General features: G+C 41.3%; 2 protein-coding genes across 3 annotated transcripts in view; one reads left to right on the plus strand and one right to left on the minus strand.

Annotated features, from left to right (window-relative positions):
• The window catches only part of LOC140271146 (serine/threonine-protein kinase WNK2-like), a 40,186-nt gene extending 28,834 nt beyond the window's left edge, over window positions 1-11,352 (minus strand). For both annotated transcript variants that reach the window (XM_072366241.1, XM_072366240.1), the window contains exons 1-2: window positions 10,793-11,352; window positions 9,617-10,439 (exon numbers count right to left, since the gene is read on the minus strand). In XM_072366241.1, coding sequence (XP_072222342.1) covers window positions 9,617-10,264 — 648 coding nt within the window. In that variant the 5' untranslated portion in view covers window positions 10,265-10,439; window positions 10,793-11,352. The remainder of the gene's footprint in view (window positions 1-9,616; window positions 10,440-10,792) is intronic.
• Window positions 11,353-11,768: 416 nt separating this feature from the next.
• LOC140272180 (ninjurin-1-like) lies at window positions 11,769-19,218 on the plus strand. The gene is made up of 3 exons (XM_072367539.1): window positions 11,769-11,842; window positions 16,956-17,193; window positions 19,074-19,218. The coding sequence occupies exons 1-3, from the start codon at window positions 11,801-11,803 to the stop codon at window positions 19,214-19,216; spliced, it is 423 nt and encodes a 140-aa protein (XP_072223640.1). The 5' UTR covers window positions 11,769-11,800; the 3' UTR covers window positions 19,217-19,218.
• Window positions 19,219-19,413: the final 195 nt, after the last annotated feature.

Genomic DNA, 19,413 nt, shown 5'->3' on the forward strand with positions numbered 1-19,413 from the left:
TCAGTGAACTAATGAGATCCACATCACAAGCACCAGTGCATTAAAAGTTTGGCATCTTTCGGCGGTTAATCTCGTTACGTTAGCTAAGCTACACACACACACACACACACACAACCCCGTCTGGATGGTCCACAGCTGTGTTCCTAATCACAATTTCCGCTTTCCCTGACCAACTTGACCTCATCTTGATCCTTTGTTAACAAGCAGATTAGCAAAGTTTGGACTCGGTAATAGTGTGACAGGGATTTATATTCAAAGTTGTCAACAATTTCTACCATTAAATAAAGAAGCGCACTTAGTGTACTCACAGTGTCACAACATGTGGTTAAGAAGATTAAGATTAAGAAATTTCCCCTGTGGATGTACGGGATTTGAACTATAAACTAACACCACACTAACACACTGAAACCACTGAGCTAATGAGTCCGACTAAAGCTTTCCCAACTCTGCAATGAAGGCCAGGTTCATTCTTAGTCTCAATAACAATGAGTACCTTTCTCAATCTATACCTTTTGCTGGAGGTCAGAGTGCTGCAGAACACCTCTCTAACAGCCATATCTTTCTCAGTTATAGACATAACAACAAGGATGTTTGGGATCATGGAAATCAAACCCTGCCTGCCAGATGGAAGAAAGTTTGATCATTCACTTGGCAACAGCATGCGCCCAAATGATGGTTGCAGTGCTTTCCGTTTCTGTAACAAAAGCTGGTGCAGGGCGAGCCATGAGCCAGCAGACTGCCAGCAGATGACTTCTGGCCCATCGTTCAGGACTGCAGGAGGCTTTGACCGGCAGTGGAGCGAGTTGCTAAAGGAAAAAGAAATATGTGCATCGTCCAGCTTTGTCAAGATAAAGCAAAAAAACAAAAAAAAAAACAACACAGTAATCCCATCCATGATGGCATGGAGATGGTGAAACAATAAGCAAACAGTTCCCTGTTTGGGCATGAAAAGAGTAAGCCAAGAAAACAAAAGGGAAGAAACTAGAGGGATCCGTGGAGGAAGGCATGCATGACAGACACTTTCAGCACGGGCTGAGAAAGCAATTAGGTCACTGCTGCGTCAGCGAGCAGAATAAACTGTACGGGAATTAGAAAGATATTTCAATGTTGCATGGGTGTTAAAACATGATTTCGTTAACCCAAATTGTAAACATGAGTTAAGCCAACGTAGACTCTATTTTTGTTTCACACCAAGTGCCTGGGCTGCATCTGGCACACACCTTTGTTTACAGCGACATCTTTTCACCACTCCAGCACCATTTGTTTTAAGTTGGTTTCCAATCACATATTTATCCGGCTATATTCATTTTGCTACATAAACCAAACAGAGCATTTCTAGAAAGGTCCTTTTCAAAGAAATGCAACAATAAAAAGGTGAAGAAAACTATCTCAAATTGCTAAAATATGAGAAACCAGGAGAAAAAATAAAAAGTACAGTAAAAAGAACAGGCAAAAACTGTCATTAAAATAAATCATATGCGTGTCTACTATTCCCTGATAAACTTCGTTTCTTTGCTTTGACATTTCTTGGGGTTTATCTATTCATTTATCCATTTCTTTCCAGGACAAGTTGCAGCATTAGTCCAGCAGAACATGAGGCATGACAGCTGGCGGGGGACATCCTAAACACACACTCTTACATAGACTCCAAACATCCATGCTTTACGATAAACAAAGCCCCATTGTAAAAATAATAGGGTAACTAATACAATCAGCAACAAATCGCTGTGGTGCTGTAACAGCCATGGCAGCAATTCTACCCATCTACTCTCAACTTGAAACAAATATTGGAAAATGCTTAATATCCATGTAAATGCCTGAAACCTCATGACGCCAGTTTGGACTGGCCAAAACGTAAGGGGTGGTCATTTTGAATTTTCATAGATCACTGATGATGATGGGTGGTGTGCCAAACAGAAATGTCCTGACTTGAACTGGGTGACCCCTCTGCCCATTGTAACAAGCGCTGCTGTGTGTGAGAACACAGGCAGAGACAGCCTTGACTCAGCATAATAAAGCAACACGACTAAACACTACACAGGAGGAAAACAAGCGCTTGTGTTTTTATTCATGGAGGATTTAAATACATCTACTTCCCTAGATCTCATGTGTATTCATCAAAATCAATTGAAAGACCAGCGCACTTATATTAAATGCTGCAACTACTTAAAGATGGATGTATGCAGTCATCATAACCCGGCAGACTTTTTTTATTTTAGACATATTGGATTAATTTTTTTTTTTTAAAATACTACTGGGGCATTATCTCACAGTATTTGCTGACTTGCTCCGTGTCTCCTCGTGCTTCGTAATGACAACTTTTTACTGTTGTTAAGCACCGGCATGCGAGTTTGTTGCTGTTGAAGTGCAGCAGAGATTTCAGACACTATTGGCTTCTGCGACAGCAGAAACAGATGATCTCTGCATCAGCTTCCAAAGGCCGTTATCGACGTGAAGCAGCGAGAGATGCAGCACGAAATGCAACCAGTTCCATTTTCTGCAAAGGCTTTCTGGCACAGTTTAGAATCTCTCTTGTTCCAGGGAAGAGGGAGTCGGACACAACTCAATTAATATGCAGGGTTTGCTCAGTGGAAGCCGTGTACTTTAGGAACGCCACAAGATACCATGGCTGACATCTGCCATCAACCAGAGTTGGAAAAAAAAAAAAAAAAAAAAAAAAAAATGGTTGAGCGAGTTAAATATTCAGCTGCTCACCAACACGGTGCCAAAAACAAATACCCATAACTTGCTTCATCTTAAGATCTACAGCTTTACAACAAAGGCTTGGATTTACGATACAAAGCATGTCATGCTATCATGTCAATGTTACTGAGAAAGCTACATCTACACTATACATTTCACCTATGGTGAAGTTGAGGAAGCCTTGGTTTTTTGGTTTTTTTGGAAGAAGTATACATGTTTGGGCTGCATTTCGGGCACTTTACATTTCACCTAACAGAGTTTAACAAAATGTCACTTCAGTGTAATAGGGTATACATTTAGCACATGGCGAGGAAGCCTCGTTCATAAATAGACAACAGTGTCATTTTGATTCAATTTGACTGGGAATTTTAGACGTTTATGCAGATTTTCTTATGATGTCTTGTTTTTTTGGACGAGCCTGTATCAGTACCGTTGGATAGACTATGCCTTTTTTTCCCCATAAACCCTATAAATACAATATTTCCAGAAGCTACACATGCACTTCACTCTGCATTTTTCTGTCATCAAATACATATTGAAATGAATACTCTTCTGTACTAAACCAAGATAGTTTTGTATCGAATCAGGTGACCTTAAGATTTAAAACCCTATGCGTCGATTCGCATCAAAAGTTCAACGGAAAAAGATGTAGTCATACAAGCTCTTACATGTGTTTCTTAGAAGGTTTCTTTCCACTTATCTGAAGGGAAACCTGTCACGGAAGCATAACAGTGAGCATTACATAAAAAGCTTATTGACTTAGAGGTCAAGTAGAGTGGATAAAAAGTAACCCTTGTTTTCACCCCACAGAGCCTAAGCAGGAGGCCTGGACAGGATACAGAGGTGCGTTGGTTTGCTCATAAAAATAACCCTCTTAAATTCCAAAAGGGATTATTACTCCTAATGGGCTGACATTTTCTATTGTAGGGCGGATGAAACAGGGAGGTTAAGGGGCCTCTTGGCTGAATCTTCAACTGTACGGTGCAATGCTGAAAGTTGCTCACTTAATCCTGGTATGATCAATGAAGACAGTGTTGTTGCTATCGGTTCCATTATAGGAAGTGAGATTTTTGGCCACAAGATAGAAACTTTAGGGCTAGCACTCTCACCGTCTGACAGCTTGAATAATAGTCTGACCACTGGTGTATTCAGGGGAAAACATGGACAAAAGAGATCAAACAGAAAGCTTACATTTGCTGGGATATTTTATTGTAGCCAAATAATTTAGAAGTGCCACTTCTTGTCGATTGACAAACCAATCGAAAATTACTCTATTAAATAGGCAATGAATTGCCCAAGTAAATGAAATGCAAAGCTTTAGACAACGATACAGTGTAGCCAGTGAGTGGAGCAAAGAGAGAATTCATTAAGCTTGTATCATTGCTTACCCCCATTGTGTTATTACTGCTGTGTGTGTTGGTGAACACAAGTACCATATCGTAGGATGGCTCAGACGCTATTACCTCGGCTAACGGCAAAGTAATTATTTCACTTCAGCAGGTAAAATCAATGCCATCTCCCAAGCAGAAACATCACGAGATTCTGCAGTCTCAGTATCTCAGTAATAAGGCATCATAGTCGCCAGTATTTGACCAACAGTCTTGTTACAGTCTCAGACAATTCAATCCAGTGGGATATTTAGTCCATAAAACATCATAATATTGATAGATATGAGCTAAATGCTGCTTCCATTACTGGCATGAAGTTAGCCAGTTTTCAAAGCCTTGTCCACAGGCTACAACAGCTAACGCGAGTGTTGTTGGGGAGCACATGTTTCTCTCCCTCCACAATCCAAATGACATCTGACAAATCAAATGACCAATGTGACTCATGTTTACTTTGTCTGAGCGTTGTTATAAGTTACCCCCAATGGAGGAAAACAGTCATTCAAAGGCAGTCGGACATGTCACGCTCTGAAGTGTCACTCAGGTGTAGCAGAGCGCCACAGATGTCCTGCTCGCCAGTTTGAGCTCCTCTTCGTGTACTCGGCATTCTTCTGCGCTCTCAGATTGTTTCCCTAAAAATTCCCTGAATTCACATTATTAAACAAACAAATATCTATGTGCGCTGTTTAACTCCCTTCCATGTGAATTCAGTGCAAGTGTGATTGGTTGCAGCCCAATTTGGATGCACACATTGATAAAAGTACGTATTTTGGACATGGAACAAATATTGTGACGAGCACAGGGCTTAGTGGCAGAAAACACATCTTTATGAATTCCTCTCAGCATTGGTTGTTCACACATGAACAGAGATTTTTGCCATTCGCACTGGTCACGGAATCACATGAGCTCTCCGATGCCATATTATGTCCAGAATCCATTAATCCCTTAACCGACTCATTAACCAGCAGTCGGGTGCGGAAATCAGAGTCTTCCCCCAAGTACTTCAGCTACTTATCGGCTAAGTATTGTTCTATAATGGCGTTGGCTGCTGATAACTTTATGTCGTCACTGAATCACACGATCATTTTGTAATTCATGGGAATAATTAAGAGTTGTGCATTTAAGAGTTTATCAACTAAACATCTTGCTATACGTTCCTGGGAAGTTTCTATTTCAGAAACCACCACAACAGAAATTTGAGCAGCAAACGACTGTAATCACCGTTTCTTTTAGGTCTTAAAAACAGCATACAAGTGACGTGAAACCGCACCCTTTCTCTTTCCCGACAGAGCAAAAAGAATCAACGCAGGCCTGCAATCATGCGTCTTATGCATTGCACCTAGATTTTGTTAACCAGCCACTTGCGACTGTGCCTGCTGCAGCTATACCACAGGCAGCATTGCTGTGCCTCCACAACAGGCTTGTCCTTCTTTCTTTATGCTCTTCTGTTGTCGAGGTGACACGGGAACTGAAGATGGAGCCACTGATAAGGCATTGTTCGCTGTAGTCAGCGGTCAGGCTGGTCAGGCTGTCCTGGGCAGCTCATTACAAAACAGACCTTAACCAATGAAGCCAACTTGAGTATCCCCAATTTTGTTTGATGTTTTTCCCCCATACGAGCAGCCGAAAAGGGGATGTGGTTGTTATTTTCTAATCAAAAGAGAAAGCCCTATGCTACAGTACAACACAAAGCACGTTGGACTCTCCCAACATGGCCAAAACAAAAAAATCTATGCTTCGAATCAAGAGACTGACCGAGTGATTCCAGGTCATGGGTTTGGTTTGTTTGGTTCTAGAAACTCTAAATTTCTAGCAAAGACCAGCGGCATGATATCACTTCAACGGCATCATCAACAGCTCCGCATTCACAATCAACTTGATTTTATCTGCAGAAAAACAAGCCCTCTGCCAAATACCACAGCAAAGTCTCCAATGAGTCAGAGGTTAAGTGTGTGTGCACGAGGGACAGAGCCCCTAACACAGCAAATACAAGAACACGTTGAAAATCGATCCACAGAGCCAGAGGTTTCTAAATTTTAAGATAAAATCTATAATAAACAAAGACACGATAATATGCCACGCAGACAGCGATAAAATGCCACATCCCGCTCTCAGATTAACAGCACTGCCTGAGCCGGAGCCGTCTGTGTTACGCCAGAAGCCTGGCACAGAAAGGGAGATGTGGGGGAGACGGGCCTGGAAGAAGGTTTGGACGAGGGGAGAAAAAAAATTTAAGGGAAAAAACCCCCACACACACAATATTAGATTTAAAAATTTCAAGACAAGAGAATGATGTGACCATGGGAGGGAGGGAACATAGTGGGAAATCATAGAGTCCAGTTTCACAACACCTCATCCTCCACAGAAATCTCAAAATCTCATCATTTGCTGGGCAAGACGAAGCTGGCATCGTGGACATGCAAAACCTAAGCGTACACATGCATAACAGGAATTAAATCTTCTTTGGGCGCAGTCTTAGGACCTGTTGTTACCTGTGCTTGACAATGTTGTTGAATATGACCGAGATCTAGTGTGATTGTAGGCAGCGCGGGTTGCTTTTAGCTCAGACAACCAGTCGGAACAGCGACTTAAAATACTACCGAGTGCACTTCCTCTGATAGCAGTGAGACAGACAATGCAAAGCATTCCAATAAGCCAAAGTGGAGAAACTCAAGTCTCTCATTAAAACACAGCAGTTCATTTGGTGAGCTGCAGAATGCTGGCAAAGCTTCTTATAACTACTCAGATTTTAAAACAAGTTCAATGTACACAACCACACAATGAACGGCTTTAAATACAGTGTTAACGACTTGACACTAATACCACATTCAGACATACAAAGTGGGGTATTTCTGCGGTGGCCAAACCTACGTCACGTCCCTCCTTTACAATAAGGTTGGACGCTGCCCTGCTGTGGTAACCCGACAGCTTTCAAGACCTGAAAATTCATTTCACCAACATTCAAAAAGGTTATCCAACTATCTGAGAAAAAAAAAGTTACAGAAAAAAGGGCAACACGAGTGTCACTCAAGTTGTGCCTCTGCACACTGCGATGGCTTAAATAACGCACCGAATTACCCACAGTCAAGCGTAAACAATTCCATCATTTCTAAAGGTCAACTTAAAAATAACACATGGAGTGATAGATATTTGCCCGAACTCTATCCGTGACTGACACGCACTGAACCACTTGTCACAAACTGCTCAGGTAGTTCAAATTCATAAAAGGCAGGATAAACAAATGCCACTTTGAAAACTGTAGTGATTCAGACACACAAGCACTCGTTTGCTTGCATTTTCAGGGTTTTGATCGATTCAGCAAACCGATTATCTAAAGGGTAAATGACCAAACACATTGATGAGCTCTGCATAATAAATATATTATATTTTCAATCCAACAGTTTACCATGCAAGACTAAGCGTAAAAGCTAGTCCTGCATAGGAGATATGACAATAGATTACATCCTTACTTATCAGACATTCACTCTGACTCAGCTTTGCCGTTATCCTGACAACTCTCTTCTTTGCAACTAATTACTTATCGCTTACAGTTCTGACACAACCATCTTAGGAGGGAGGGTTTATTATGGAGTTTGTTCCCATTTGTTGGTGAGTTTTTAAGTGACCGCTCACCACCGAATATAGCTAGCAGACGTTCCAGGGTTCTTTTGGTGGACACGTCACTCGGACATCTCCTCAGCTATCAACAAGCTGTACCGGATTCCTACAAGATAGAAATCAGGGAGTATTTCTGAGTTCACAGGCAGGCCCAGTATAGGTGCGTTTCTTACTATCATGGCCCCATCTTCATTCCTGGTTAGATAGGCAAGTGCATGTTATTGCAGGTTTTGTTAGCATGCTGATGAGTCATACGAATCAGAGGAGACTGAGGGAGCCATTCACCAAAAGAACTGCTAACCTATCAGTCTTTTATTTATCATCCAACTCTCTGTGGAGCGATACAACACTGTCGGACCTGAAAAGGACCCGAACAAACTTCAGCTCACCATTTAAATCTTGTAGGATTACAATACAAGTAGTTGATGGGTTAATAGAGCTCGAAGTTGGGTGGAAAACAATAAAGAAATAGTGATGTGAACATTATTTGACTTTAGTTTCAACCAGTTGTTTATATACATGCGAATACAAATGTTTGTAATAATTATACAAAATGACTGTGGTTCAATAAAAAAAGCAACAACAATCAGGCAATTAAGTAAAAAGGATGTTAAGTCCAATGCTTAAGACCATAATTGAAGCAGACATCCGCTACTGAACTAAAATACAGTGAACTGCCTCCAGTTCTACTTTCTAGCCTTCACAGAGTTCCACTGCAGCTCTGTGTTGTCAAGATAAAGAAGACATGGAATTGCTCACAAGCCGTCGACATGACATCATCCAAACTCAAGCTACACAGCTATTGTAACCTGACTCACTCGTATGCAAAGGTATCGTCAGAGCTCTTCCAAGTAATGAGATGCATCACTGCCCTGCAATGCTGCAGTTATACATAACAGGTTTAGTTCTTTTCAAGGGAAGCAGTTTGCATGCTTTCATCTTACAGATTACTGACATTGCATGTTTTCAGTTCCCCAAGCAAAGTATGGAGGCCACTGGCTGCCACACGGTTCCCAGCAGGCAACTGCGCACTTTCAGCTGCTTCCTGTCTCTCTACCTCCTGTTGCATAGAGGGAGGGATGCAGGGAGTAACACCACTCGTGATTTTGCAGGCAAACTGCTGGGAGAGAGAGTGCACACATGCATCTCCTGCTCTGTCCACTCCAATAACTGCTCAATGTCATTACACTGTCAAGTGGCCAAATCATTACAGTGAAAAAAATAATACATATATATATATGTATTTATATATCAAGGTTGGTGGAACATAACTACTGGAAATGAATCCTTCCCAAATGGTGGAAAACTAACATGCTGTACAGGTTCACTTTCTTTGAGGGGTCAGTCATGCTTACTACAGTTCCCATTAAGCCTCCTGGGAGACAGAGGGAGAGAGAGAGATAATCCCTGCTGCAGTATCCAAAGGACAGAAATAATTAGTTAATACCTTTGCACAGTCATAAGCTTGTGATTTTCCTGTCTGTATAATGAGGAAAACAGAATCTCCCCAGAGTATTTGCAAACCTGCAAATTACTATACATTAATGGTAGTGGTGCCTCCACACCAATCAATTTTTCTTGTGAGAACCATTTAAAATTCGTGCGTAAATCCATTTGCCACGTTGAGCACTCATGCTCAATGATAGCTCCCTAAAGACATCTTTGTCACACAAGCATGCAATGAGAAAATAGAGGAAAAATATGAAGAGCTTCCTACGGGAGTCAGGCATTCTTCCATTCACTTACAATTTATGCATATTGCCAATAGATGTAAAAGAAATTGTAGCTGATTAAAGATATACCTGAAAAAGAACGTTAAAAGTTTAAGCGTCTTCACCAGACAGATCTTCTTCGTTTACTGCTAACTGACGCAGAGCTTCTGAAAGCGATGGACAATTTTATTACTTTACCTGCAGTTCACACCAGGCCACCTCCACCCAGGTCTCAGTATCCAGGCCTTTGTAGACCGTTTTGAAGGACCCTCTTCCCAGCTCAATGTCAAACTTAAGGAACCTTCCTCCTGGTGATGTAGATACTGCTTTCATCTCTGCTTCCTCCTCATTTTCTTCACTGGCTGCCTTTAAGGCAACTTTACCACCATCACTGCAAGTAACGTTCAACGAATTTCCACCTCTGTCCTTGTCCTCATCAGCACTGGCGCTCTCTGTTGCACTGTCTTTGTGTCCACTTTGACTTTCAGTGCTGGAACTCTCTTGTATCCCACAAGCAGTTCCACGCGTCCTGTCCACTATTGTTCTCAAGTTAATGTTTAGGACCTTACTCCTGTTTTCGCCTTCAGGTGCTTCAAAGGCCTGATCATCCGTGTCTGAAAACCACAGACTTCTCCTGATGAATCTCTGATGCACATTCCTCTGATAACTGGAAGATGGGTATGCGCTGGGGTCACTCCCACCTCTCACAACAGAGTCCACAGGATTAACACTTCCATCACCCATGGCCTCGTACATATTCATGCTCAGTTCACACTGAGATTTGGGTACAGATGTATATTTGTGCTCTTGATGGACCTCGGAGTTTGAATTATCCTTTGGCTCCATGGTGATTTAAAAGTTCAGTCACTTTGGTTTCCAGGTCACTCGTGCCATGGCTTCACTTTCCAAATGCAGATTTACAGATGAATACCTGCAGCGCCCACCCGGTGACGCAGTTTGCCAGCAAAGGCCCTTAACTGCACGGGGATGGATGACATAGGCGAGATTTCAGATACAAGAACTGCAAAAGAGACGTTACCAGTTAGACAAACAAAAATCCAACGGTTTCTAATGTTTAGGGCAAAGCTGAAGCCATCTACTGCCATGATGCGTGCCGATCATTTCAAAGACGAAGTTAGCTGGTGTCAATAAATGCGGGTGGGTGACAAGCAAGACAAGCCCGTTAATTAACAACAATATTGTTTGCAGAAGCCGTGGACGACATACTAGCAAGCTAGTTGTGGCGACACAACTTAAGTTGAAAACAAGCTAATGTTCGCTAGCGTGAAATTACACTCAGCACACTCGTATTAATTGCTCCCCTGTCACCAATATTACAATTACACCAAATGAAAGAAAAAAAACATGACATACCTTGCTCAAAAAGAGGAGAAAGCTGGGCAAACCACCCAGGTTAAACTTGTGCTAACGATACACACCAGAGGCGAACCTGTCGGGTCCAGTATTAGAAAAACCTCGCTAACGTTAGCCGACTGTCCACGACAAAAGGTGGACTTTAAAAACGCCCTGTCTGAATATCATCCCCATTTCCACGCACAGGGGCGACCGCAATCACGGCAAAACAAATCCAGCTTCAGTTAGGGCTTTGCAAACTGAACACAGACCCCACACTGAAGGGGGGAAATGTCACGAATGTGTTGTATTTATCTCATGTCAAGTCCTCGCATCCCTTTTTGCAGACCCAAATACATACGTCCCTCCACTGCTTCTTCTTCTTCGTGGGTGCTGCGTGCAGAGCGAGTAGTTAAATACTACACAGGTCGCTTGAATACGCGGGGATTTTTTGTTTCCTTGTTGTCCCCTCGGCAATTAACTTAAACAGACAACTGTTTTCGCTTGTCATCGGCTCTCTCCATAAGGTTTGTGAGCCGGTGAGGCTCTCAAATGTTTCCCATTCAGTTTGCTCGGCTCCACGCCCCTGGTAACGACTGAAAGTACTGTCCAATCACACGGCGCGCTGGGACACCACAGAGAGCCGACTCATCTTATTGTTGCAGCGTGCAATCCAGAGATTGACACATATCTCAAATTAAAAGACAAAATCTATGCTGAATGGAGACAAATAAATCAGTTACAAAGCCAACGATTATACCTCGTTAAATCTAAAAGTGTCTGAGAAATGTTTCTCACGCCTATGTCTATCCCACTGTGATAGAAGTGTTTCCAAAAAAATATTTTAAATTGAATTTGATAAAAATCTAATAAAAATTCACCTATGCTGTGTCACCAAAGTAGAACACGTGCAACTGTTTCTTTCTCAAATACATGCAAGTCCTGTTTTCCCTGTCTAGTCAGCATTACACTTGGTGGCAGTTAGAGCTGCAGCCTGCAGCTGAGGTGCACGAGCTCACTCGTGGAAAAATGATGAACAACAGCAGCGGCAACAGAGGAAGTGGGGCTGAGGTAAGGGTAATATATATTTTTTTATGACAAAGAAACACGAGGCTTTATGTGTCATTTTCTCAACCACCATTGTCGTGACTATTGCTGCATAGCTCACAACTGCAAAAATCAAAGCAATACTAGAAGTATATCTTGATGGAATATGTTCTCCCAAACAAATGTTTCTCATTCTTGTTTTCTGGCAATCCCTTTTACAGTGAAGAATGGGTATATATATGTGTATAATATGCATTGGAGATGTGATTATATTCATTAGCCACAAAGAAGTCTAAAATAGTTCTAAATCGCTTGGATAAATAAAGCAGCACTTAAAAATGGGGCTAAATTCAATGCAGGAGTCATGCAGTGAATGTTTGTAAGCTATTAGCGTTAAATTAATGCCAAGTGTATAGTTAGTTCACTCTCTGTAACCGATATTTGTCAGGGTGATTCTTTTGTGTAAGCTGATGATGTTCAACTATCCACCACCTGTGGTTTCTGCATTTTCATTCCACTTCGTATTTCAGCCCATATGATTTATAAGAAATGGGGAACTTTATGAGCTCTGCAGTACAGACGTGATGTTTACTGATTTCATGTCCACACAGAAGCAGATCAATCTGCAAAAAACATTTAAACAGAGATCCTCACGTCTGCTGAAGGCACGCTGGGTCAGATGACATTCCGGTCCATCTGAGGAGTGAAGTATTGTTGACACCTAAGTGGCCTTATAAATAAAGAATGGCCTCCTTTGTTTCCACTTCACCAGCCTAAATATATACATGTAGACACACACACACATACACACACAGTCTTACCTTTATATAATGTCAACTTCATGCCACAACTAGAGTGCTGCAGGATAACTGTGATGCTGTAAGAGTGTTTATTAGGCCAATGGTTTATGTGGCAATTTAAGTTTCCATTTGATAAGTAATAACAAAATGCTGTCGCTCAGAGCCACATCCTGTGTGCAATATCAAGTTTTACAATGTAACGGAATGGACTGGGGGGAATTCACTTTGTCATTCCCCCCAGTTAATGTCTCAATAGCGCTATTTAATTTCAGGTGGATGGATGTGTGCATGCGTTTGTGTGTGTGTGATTGTGGAAGTAGGGAGGAGGAAGGGAGATCCTGGCTTCCAGAGATACTTCCATGTGACTGTCAGAGCTCAGCCAACAGATACAAAGTGTAACACCCTTACGCTCGATAAAATGGACGATCTCATTTACAATGTCTCCTCCCGCCCACCCCCCACACTCAGCATGTACCGATGTGCCAGGAATTAATTCATGGTCGCTTTGTGGAATGACAATCTTATCTGCAGATGTTCCACAAGCTTTTAATATCCTGATCTGTTTTACACTGAAATCCAACACCAATTGGATTCTGTGTCAGATTTCCATACAGAGCTGGAACAATCTTGTGCTTTTGGTCTTTTTTTTTGTCATAGGTTTTACAAAGCAGCCCTTTCTAGAACAAAAGTGTGTGTCATTCTTTAAGTGCCATAGCTGAATGGATCCCCTTCTGAAACAACCATGTTTGCTTTGCTCTGTGTGAGGCTGTAAAACTAAAAGCTCTACAGAGAATCATGGAAATTAGATTTACAGTTTGGTCGATCCTCATCTGGAAGACTGCCAGAGTTTGAGGTGAGTGAGAAGAGAGGAGTGCTGATGCAACATGATGGATAGAAAGCAAAGAAGTGCTTATGTGTGAGAGGGGGGGTGGGTAGGAAGAGACACCCATCAAGTTACAGAGTTAATTTGGTCTTTCGACAGCTAGATTATTCAAGTACATAATAAATGCAGGGTCCTAGAATGTCTTAAGTGCATCACATTGTTGCTGTAAAGAGCCCTCTACATTTCAGATACAGAGCTTAGTGGTACAAAGCAGTAGCTGCAGCATGGTCTCTCTGTAAGTGACATGGAGGTATTTAGCTTACGGTGCTGTATTCTGTGTGGGAACAACGTGGGAAACGGGACAGGTTTAGGATTAGGTGTGGGAGTTGAATGAGTTCAATTCTTTTGCTAGGAGGTTAGCCAAAACTAGATGGCCTCTGAATACACAAAGAAAATACAGTTTTTAATAGATTTAAAGGTTTTGGTTCAATCTCAGGTATTTACAGACTGCAAAATTCTCACTGTTGTGCAGCTATAGGAACAAAATATGTTAAACTTTCAATCCACTCATGTGTGAAAATGAGTGTAAAGACACAGTATATATTCATTTCTCTGCCTAACTTGATGTCAGTGTTTCCTTGTCAATGTTTTCTGAAATAGCCTAACCTTATCCTTGATTTCTTATAATGGTATTTTGTTATTAAATTGATCAAAGTTCAGTTTTATGTGTTTTTTAAACTTGCTTTTGATTATTTGTTTTTGAATTGAAAATGCTATATTAGAAAATTAGATTATATTTGATACCTTTAATGGATGAAAAGACTATTTATTGATGATTTTACAACAATAAAAGTGTATATTTTTCCTTTTGGTTCACTTTTATCACTTTAAAAGGTCTTACAGCACATAAGTGAATTACTGAACGTCCTTTTTCCTTTCTCAGGAACAGCCACTGCAATGTCAGTGACATCTGATCTGACTTTACAGAAAGAAGGACGTGTTAAATATCATTTCATGAATCCATCTGTTATTCCACTGTGAGGCACAACTGGGAGTTCAGTCTCGTTCAAACAACTTTTTGCCTCTCCCAGCCCTCCCTCCTTGCTTTCATCTCCCTCACCGTCCTTTCCCTCGTTGTGTCTTCTCCTGAGCCTGATTCGGATAAGAAATGCTGTGTGAATAATTCATCACAAAATAAGCATTGAGCCTAGAACCACAACAGAGCAACCGATTTAACAAGAACCTTTCTTTTGTTTTACATAACAATAGATGTGAAATGGCTGGTCTGCCAACAAGCACATTACTTTATTTGGGAATCAGAAGTCTTCTTTCTTAATTCATTTTTTCATATTGAAGTGAAATTAAAACTTGCATCAGATGCATCCTTTTTTATTATTTTTTGCTAGTCTAGCAAGGTTTACTCCCCAAATGGCAATTCAAAATAACAAAACATGTCCTGCACTCAGTGTTTTTTTGTTTAACGTCTCCTTTTCTGCCGTTAGTTATCAACCTTTGCTCTCAGCCTTATGAGCCAAGTAGACAGATGACAAAAAGCTCAGCCTTACAGGTCTGGTGTCAGTAAGTCTCTTCACTGAATCCACATAAGGAGGTCGTTATATTCATGGGTGATTTTTAGAGAAAAGTCAGCTGCTATGTTTCTAGACACAGTGACTCCATGTTTCAAACCTGTGATCTCACAACAAGCATTATCTCACTGTGGTCTGTTGACTCGAGGATAAAGGGCTGTCTTTGAAAAGCCTCTGTCAGTGTTTGAGAGCAGAATGGCTGACCCCGACACGTCATGACAGTGTACCATTTGTGGCGTTTGGCCCAAATCACAGTCACATTGAGACTAGACCACACTGCTTTCCAGTGGAATGTAGGGAAACATGTTTTGAGGAGTTGCGATGAGTTGTAGCACGAGTTATTATGACTAGGAGTGAAAAGGATTTTGAGTAAGCCAGTGGAGGGTTTTTTTTTTTTTTCAAGGTCTGTTGGATGTTTTTGAGGATGTCTTTTTCATCAAGCTAAGCCAAATTATAAACTCTAAACTAAACGGTACGCTGCCAGATGAAGAACTTGGCTAGTGACACATGTAATCCATGTCCCAAAAAGCAAAGGTTTATTATGAGCATTAAACATGGCTCGAAATAAAACTCAATCAAAATAATTGCTGCTGCATAGCTTTAGCTCTTCTCTAACCCCAATAGCCACTCCTTCTGCTCAGTTTGTACTTCCCCTAAAACATCAACTTAACCCATGCCAGCTGATTGTTGTGAATATCCTAAAGACACTGTAATTCAGCTGTTGCCTATTCTGTGGCAAATTAAAGGGTGCAGCTCTTCTTTTCTCTTCTCTTGTCTCCGTCCCTGTGGCAGAGGGAAGACAGCTCATAGCAGCTCAGTGGTTTGGTTAATCTCTGACAAGCTATGCTCATTGCACCTACAGGAGTGTGTTGTGAGAAAAAAAGGGGGAGTTTTTGGGACTCCGGAAGAGGCTGCTGATTATTACCGAATGCTCACAGAAAGTGTCCAGGCTTTGACCTTGACACCATTTAGCCTTCAGAAGCATTGCTCTGAGGTTTGCCAGGCAACACTGAATGAAATTCAGCAACAGCGCTCTAAATGAAAATCATTATTCCACATTTCAGAAGGTGGAGATTTCTTAGTTATCAATAAGCAAACTATTTCTCCAGCACCTGCAATGCCCAGCTCGAGATTGACTTCATATGGTACAGAGTCCACTGGGATACAGTGGACACACACACAAAACCAAGCCAGTGATTTGTTACATAATCGTCACCCACACATTAGTCAATTCTCTGTAATACTGAGTTGTTGTTTTTTATTCTTTAAGTTGCTATTACTTCCTGATGATTCATATAGATCTGCGTTTTACTTAGGCTTATTCTGTAACTAGAAGATTCTGTGCTAGAAGAGACTGAGATATGACTGAACAGTCACCGTATCACTCCACACGACCAACATGATTACAGTCGCAGGACAGTCAATCATCGCTGCTTTGATTTGTAAAATCAACAAATTGTGGAAGAGAGGAGGGCAGCCCAGGCTTACGGGAAACAGTGCAACATGCCCGGAGGTCATAATAAGATCTGACCCTCGGGGGAAAAAAAACCAAAAACATGAAAATATGCAGACTGAAAGAGATTGTTTCAAACCATAGGTACAAAATGCACATGCTGACTTGTTAATCTTCACTAGCTTGCCATATTCTTATAGCTGTATGAATGTTCTCTTTTCAAGGGTCACTCCTCGGTAATGCTTGCTCGATGTGCTAATTAGTTCAGAATGGCAAACAGATCCTCACCATCCGTGCACAGGAAGCACAAAATTACTGCTTGTCTCATCAACATGCTGCTTTGTTCAGCTGGGAGAACAAAACACAGCAAAGACTATGCTTTTCTGTTTATTTCCAGGCATTCTTCTCTCAGGCACTATCTCCAAGCCATAAACATTTTTTTTTCTGTGCCAATTACATTCTTCTCTTTTCACAGGCCACCCATCCAGATGCTCATCCCAGCAGCCCAGCCCTTCTCAACATGAACCACTATACCAATAAGAAGAGTGCAGCTGAGAGCATGCTGGATGTGGCTCTACTGATGGCCAATGCCTCCCAGTTAAAGGCAGTGCTGGATCAGGGGCCAAACTCTTCGTTCTACGCCCCCACCCTCACTCTAATCGGCATTTCTATCTGTCTGCAGGTCACAGTTGGGGTCCTGCTTATATTCATAGGTGAGAAAATTAACACAGCCTGAGCTCTCACAACCTTCAAGTTTAATACTATTCACCCTGCCCCTCAGTAAGATTGCTGCTTACTTTTTTCCACATTTTGCCCATAAATTGAATGCCCCCGTCACCAAACAACCCCTGAAAAACAACCCATTACCTACCAGACTTTTGCTGTAACCATGGCAACCAGGTCAGAGTTCACCAGGTTTTAGTTTGTCAGCACGTATGAGAGTCAATGGAGGGAGGTCACTTAAATTGTCTGCAGTGTACGTGTGAAAACATTTCAATATGTGTCTATGAACGTGTTGGAATCAGCAAAAGTCATCAAAAGGAGAATAAAGTCAATGTAAAAGTACCATCTATTAGTTAGGATGAGATGAAGCAGTGCAGGTTAGACTCAATATTTTTTGACAGGGTGAACAACAGGTTGGTGAACTCTGGCCAGGGTCATGCTGATGAGTAAATACAGGGAGGTATGTAGTTATTTTCCATATCTGGAAACATTTATATCTCTCTCCCCTCTGAATGTATAATTGTGATCATTTGAAATGATTTGAAAGAGTGTTTCTCGGGGAGCCCCAAGTGAGTGTTGGATTGATTTTTTTCCTTTTTCACAAAAGATACCTCTTATGAGTTAAAAATTGTCAAAACTCTTATTTTTCTTCACTTTTATACTCGGGGCTCTTGTGTTTATATACTTGTAAATTTCAACAGATTGCCAGAGAGAACTTTGATAATCATGTGACAGTCATCACACACTTATTAGGTCTTTCACCTCTCCTCCGTCCACTCGAACAGCCAGAATAGCACCCGCCCACCCCCACATCGCCCCTGCATCACCCTTTGATTCAGCTCTGTTTAATGGAGGCAGTGGTGCGAAATGTGAGTGGCCTACATGCTGCTCCCACAGCCCCCTTCCAGCCCTACCCATGGAAATCAGACGTACACACACAGGTTCAGGCTGGGTACCTGCACCATTTGACCTTTGGTAGTCGTCTACAAATACACACACACACACCCTGTACCCCCACGCACTCAAATTTTTAGAAAAGCACATTCATTTGAGCATTATTCATCGACCAGTCCCTGTGATGATGAAGATCCCATGTTGTCATGTCATTGTCGGAATGTGGATTAGTGTCAATTTGTTTTGATTGAGGTCTTTAAAAAGCATATTATGAACGGAAGCTGTGTAATGTAGGAAATGCAAGCTTCCCATCGTTAGTTTTTATTCTTTACCAGTATTGTTCTGTCTGTGTGCTGTGAATCTGACGGCTGCTTCCTTAGTCTTCTTAGTATATGTGGCATCCGCCATCTATATTTGTTGAATATACATGGAGTTTCTAAAAAAAAACAACACAGTTCATCACATCAGATTTGCTCCATTACGTCACTTTTTTGGTTTGACTTAAGATGCCTTTGTAATTGCAAATTCACTTGCCTGAAATGGCCCTTTGAGGCCAAAATAAAAGCATTTTGAACTTAAATGAATTGAATAAGAAATGTGAGATGTTGTGCAACATTTTGGACCACTGGTAATCAGATTTTTAACAAACAAACAAAAAGTGAAACAACAAGAAGCAAGGACAAAATTGTTAAGGATTTCTTATATCTTTTATAAAGGTTTTTGACTAATAGACTGAACAGCATTTCCTCTGGCTTCAGCGAAAAGCTGAATAATTTACTCCTTTTCTTCACATTTTCTCTTGTCACTTACAGACATATGAACTCTCTGAACCCAGAATCAAGTATAAATAGATATGTGCTTGACAGTAAGCCATAATGAGTTGGCGTAGTTCCCAGAATAAATTAGATAGCTTCTGTTTGATTAGACATTTGCTGAGTGTGTGTTGTGAAAATGTGTTTCCTGGCCCTGTCCACAGTGCGATGGAACCTGAATGATGAGCACAAACACTGGAGGCTTAACTTCATGGAAAACTTGGCCACTGGCCTGGTTTTTATCATTGTGGTGGTCAATGTCTTCATCACAGCCTTTGGAGTCCACCGACCAAACCGCAGCGACTGACCAAGAACACACGCAGGTATTCTTGCGTATTGTTAAACGCATATGTGTGACAAATCAGAGAGAGGAAAAATAAAACATTTACGTGTGGGCCCTGATGGCACATTAACACTGAGGCTACGTGTCTCTATGTAAACTCTAATAATGTTGGGGTGGAACAGCATTCTTCTATGAAATTTTCTCTCATATGGTGTCTCTAA

Source organism: Leuresthes tenuis, unplaced genomic scaffold (genome assembly GCF_036924035.1).
Source record: "Leuresthes tenuis unplaced genomic scaffold, fLeuTen1.0.hap1 SCAF_16, whole genome shotgun sequence".
Taxonomy (NCBI): domain Eukaryota; kingdom Metazoa; phylum Chordata; class Actinopteri; order Atheriniformes; family Atherinopsidae; genus Leuresthes; species Leuresthes tenuis.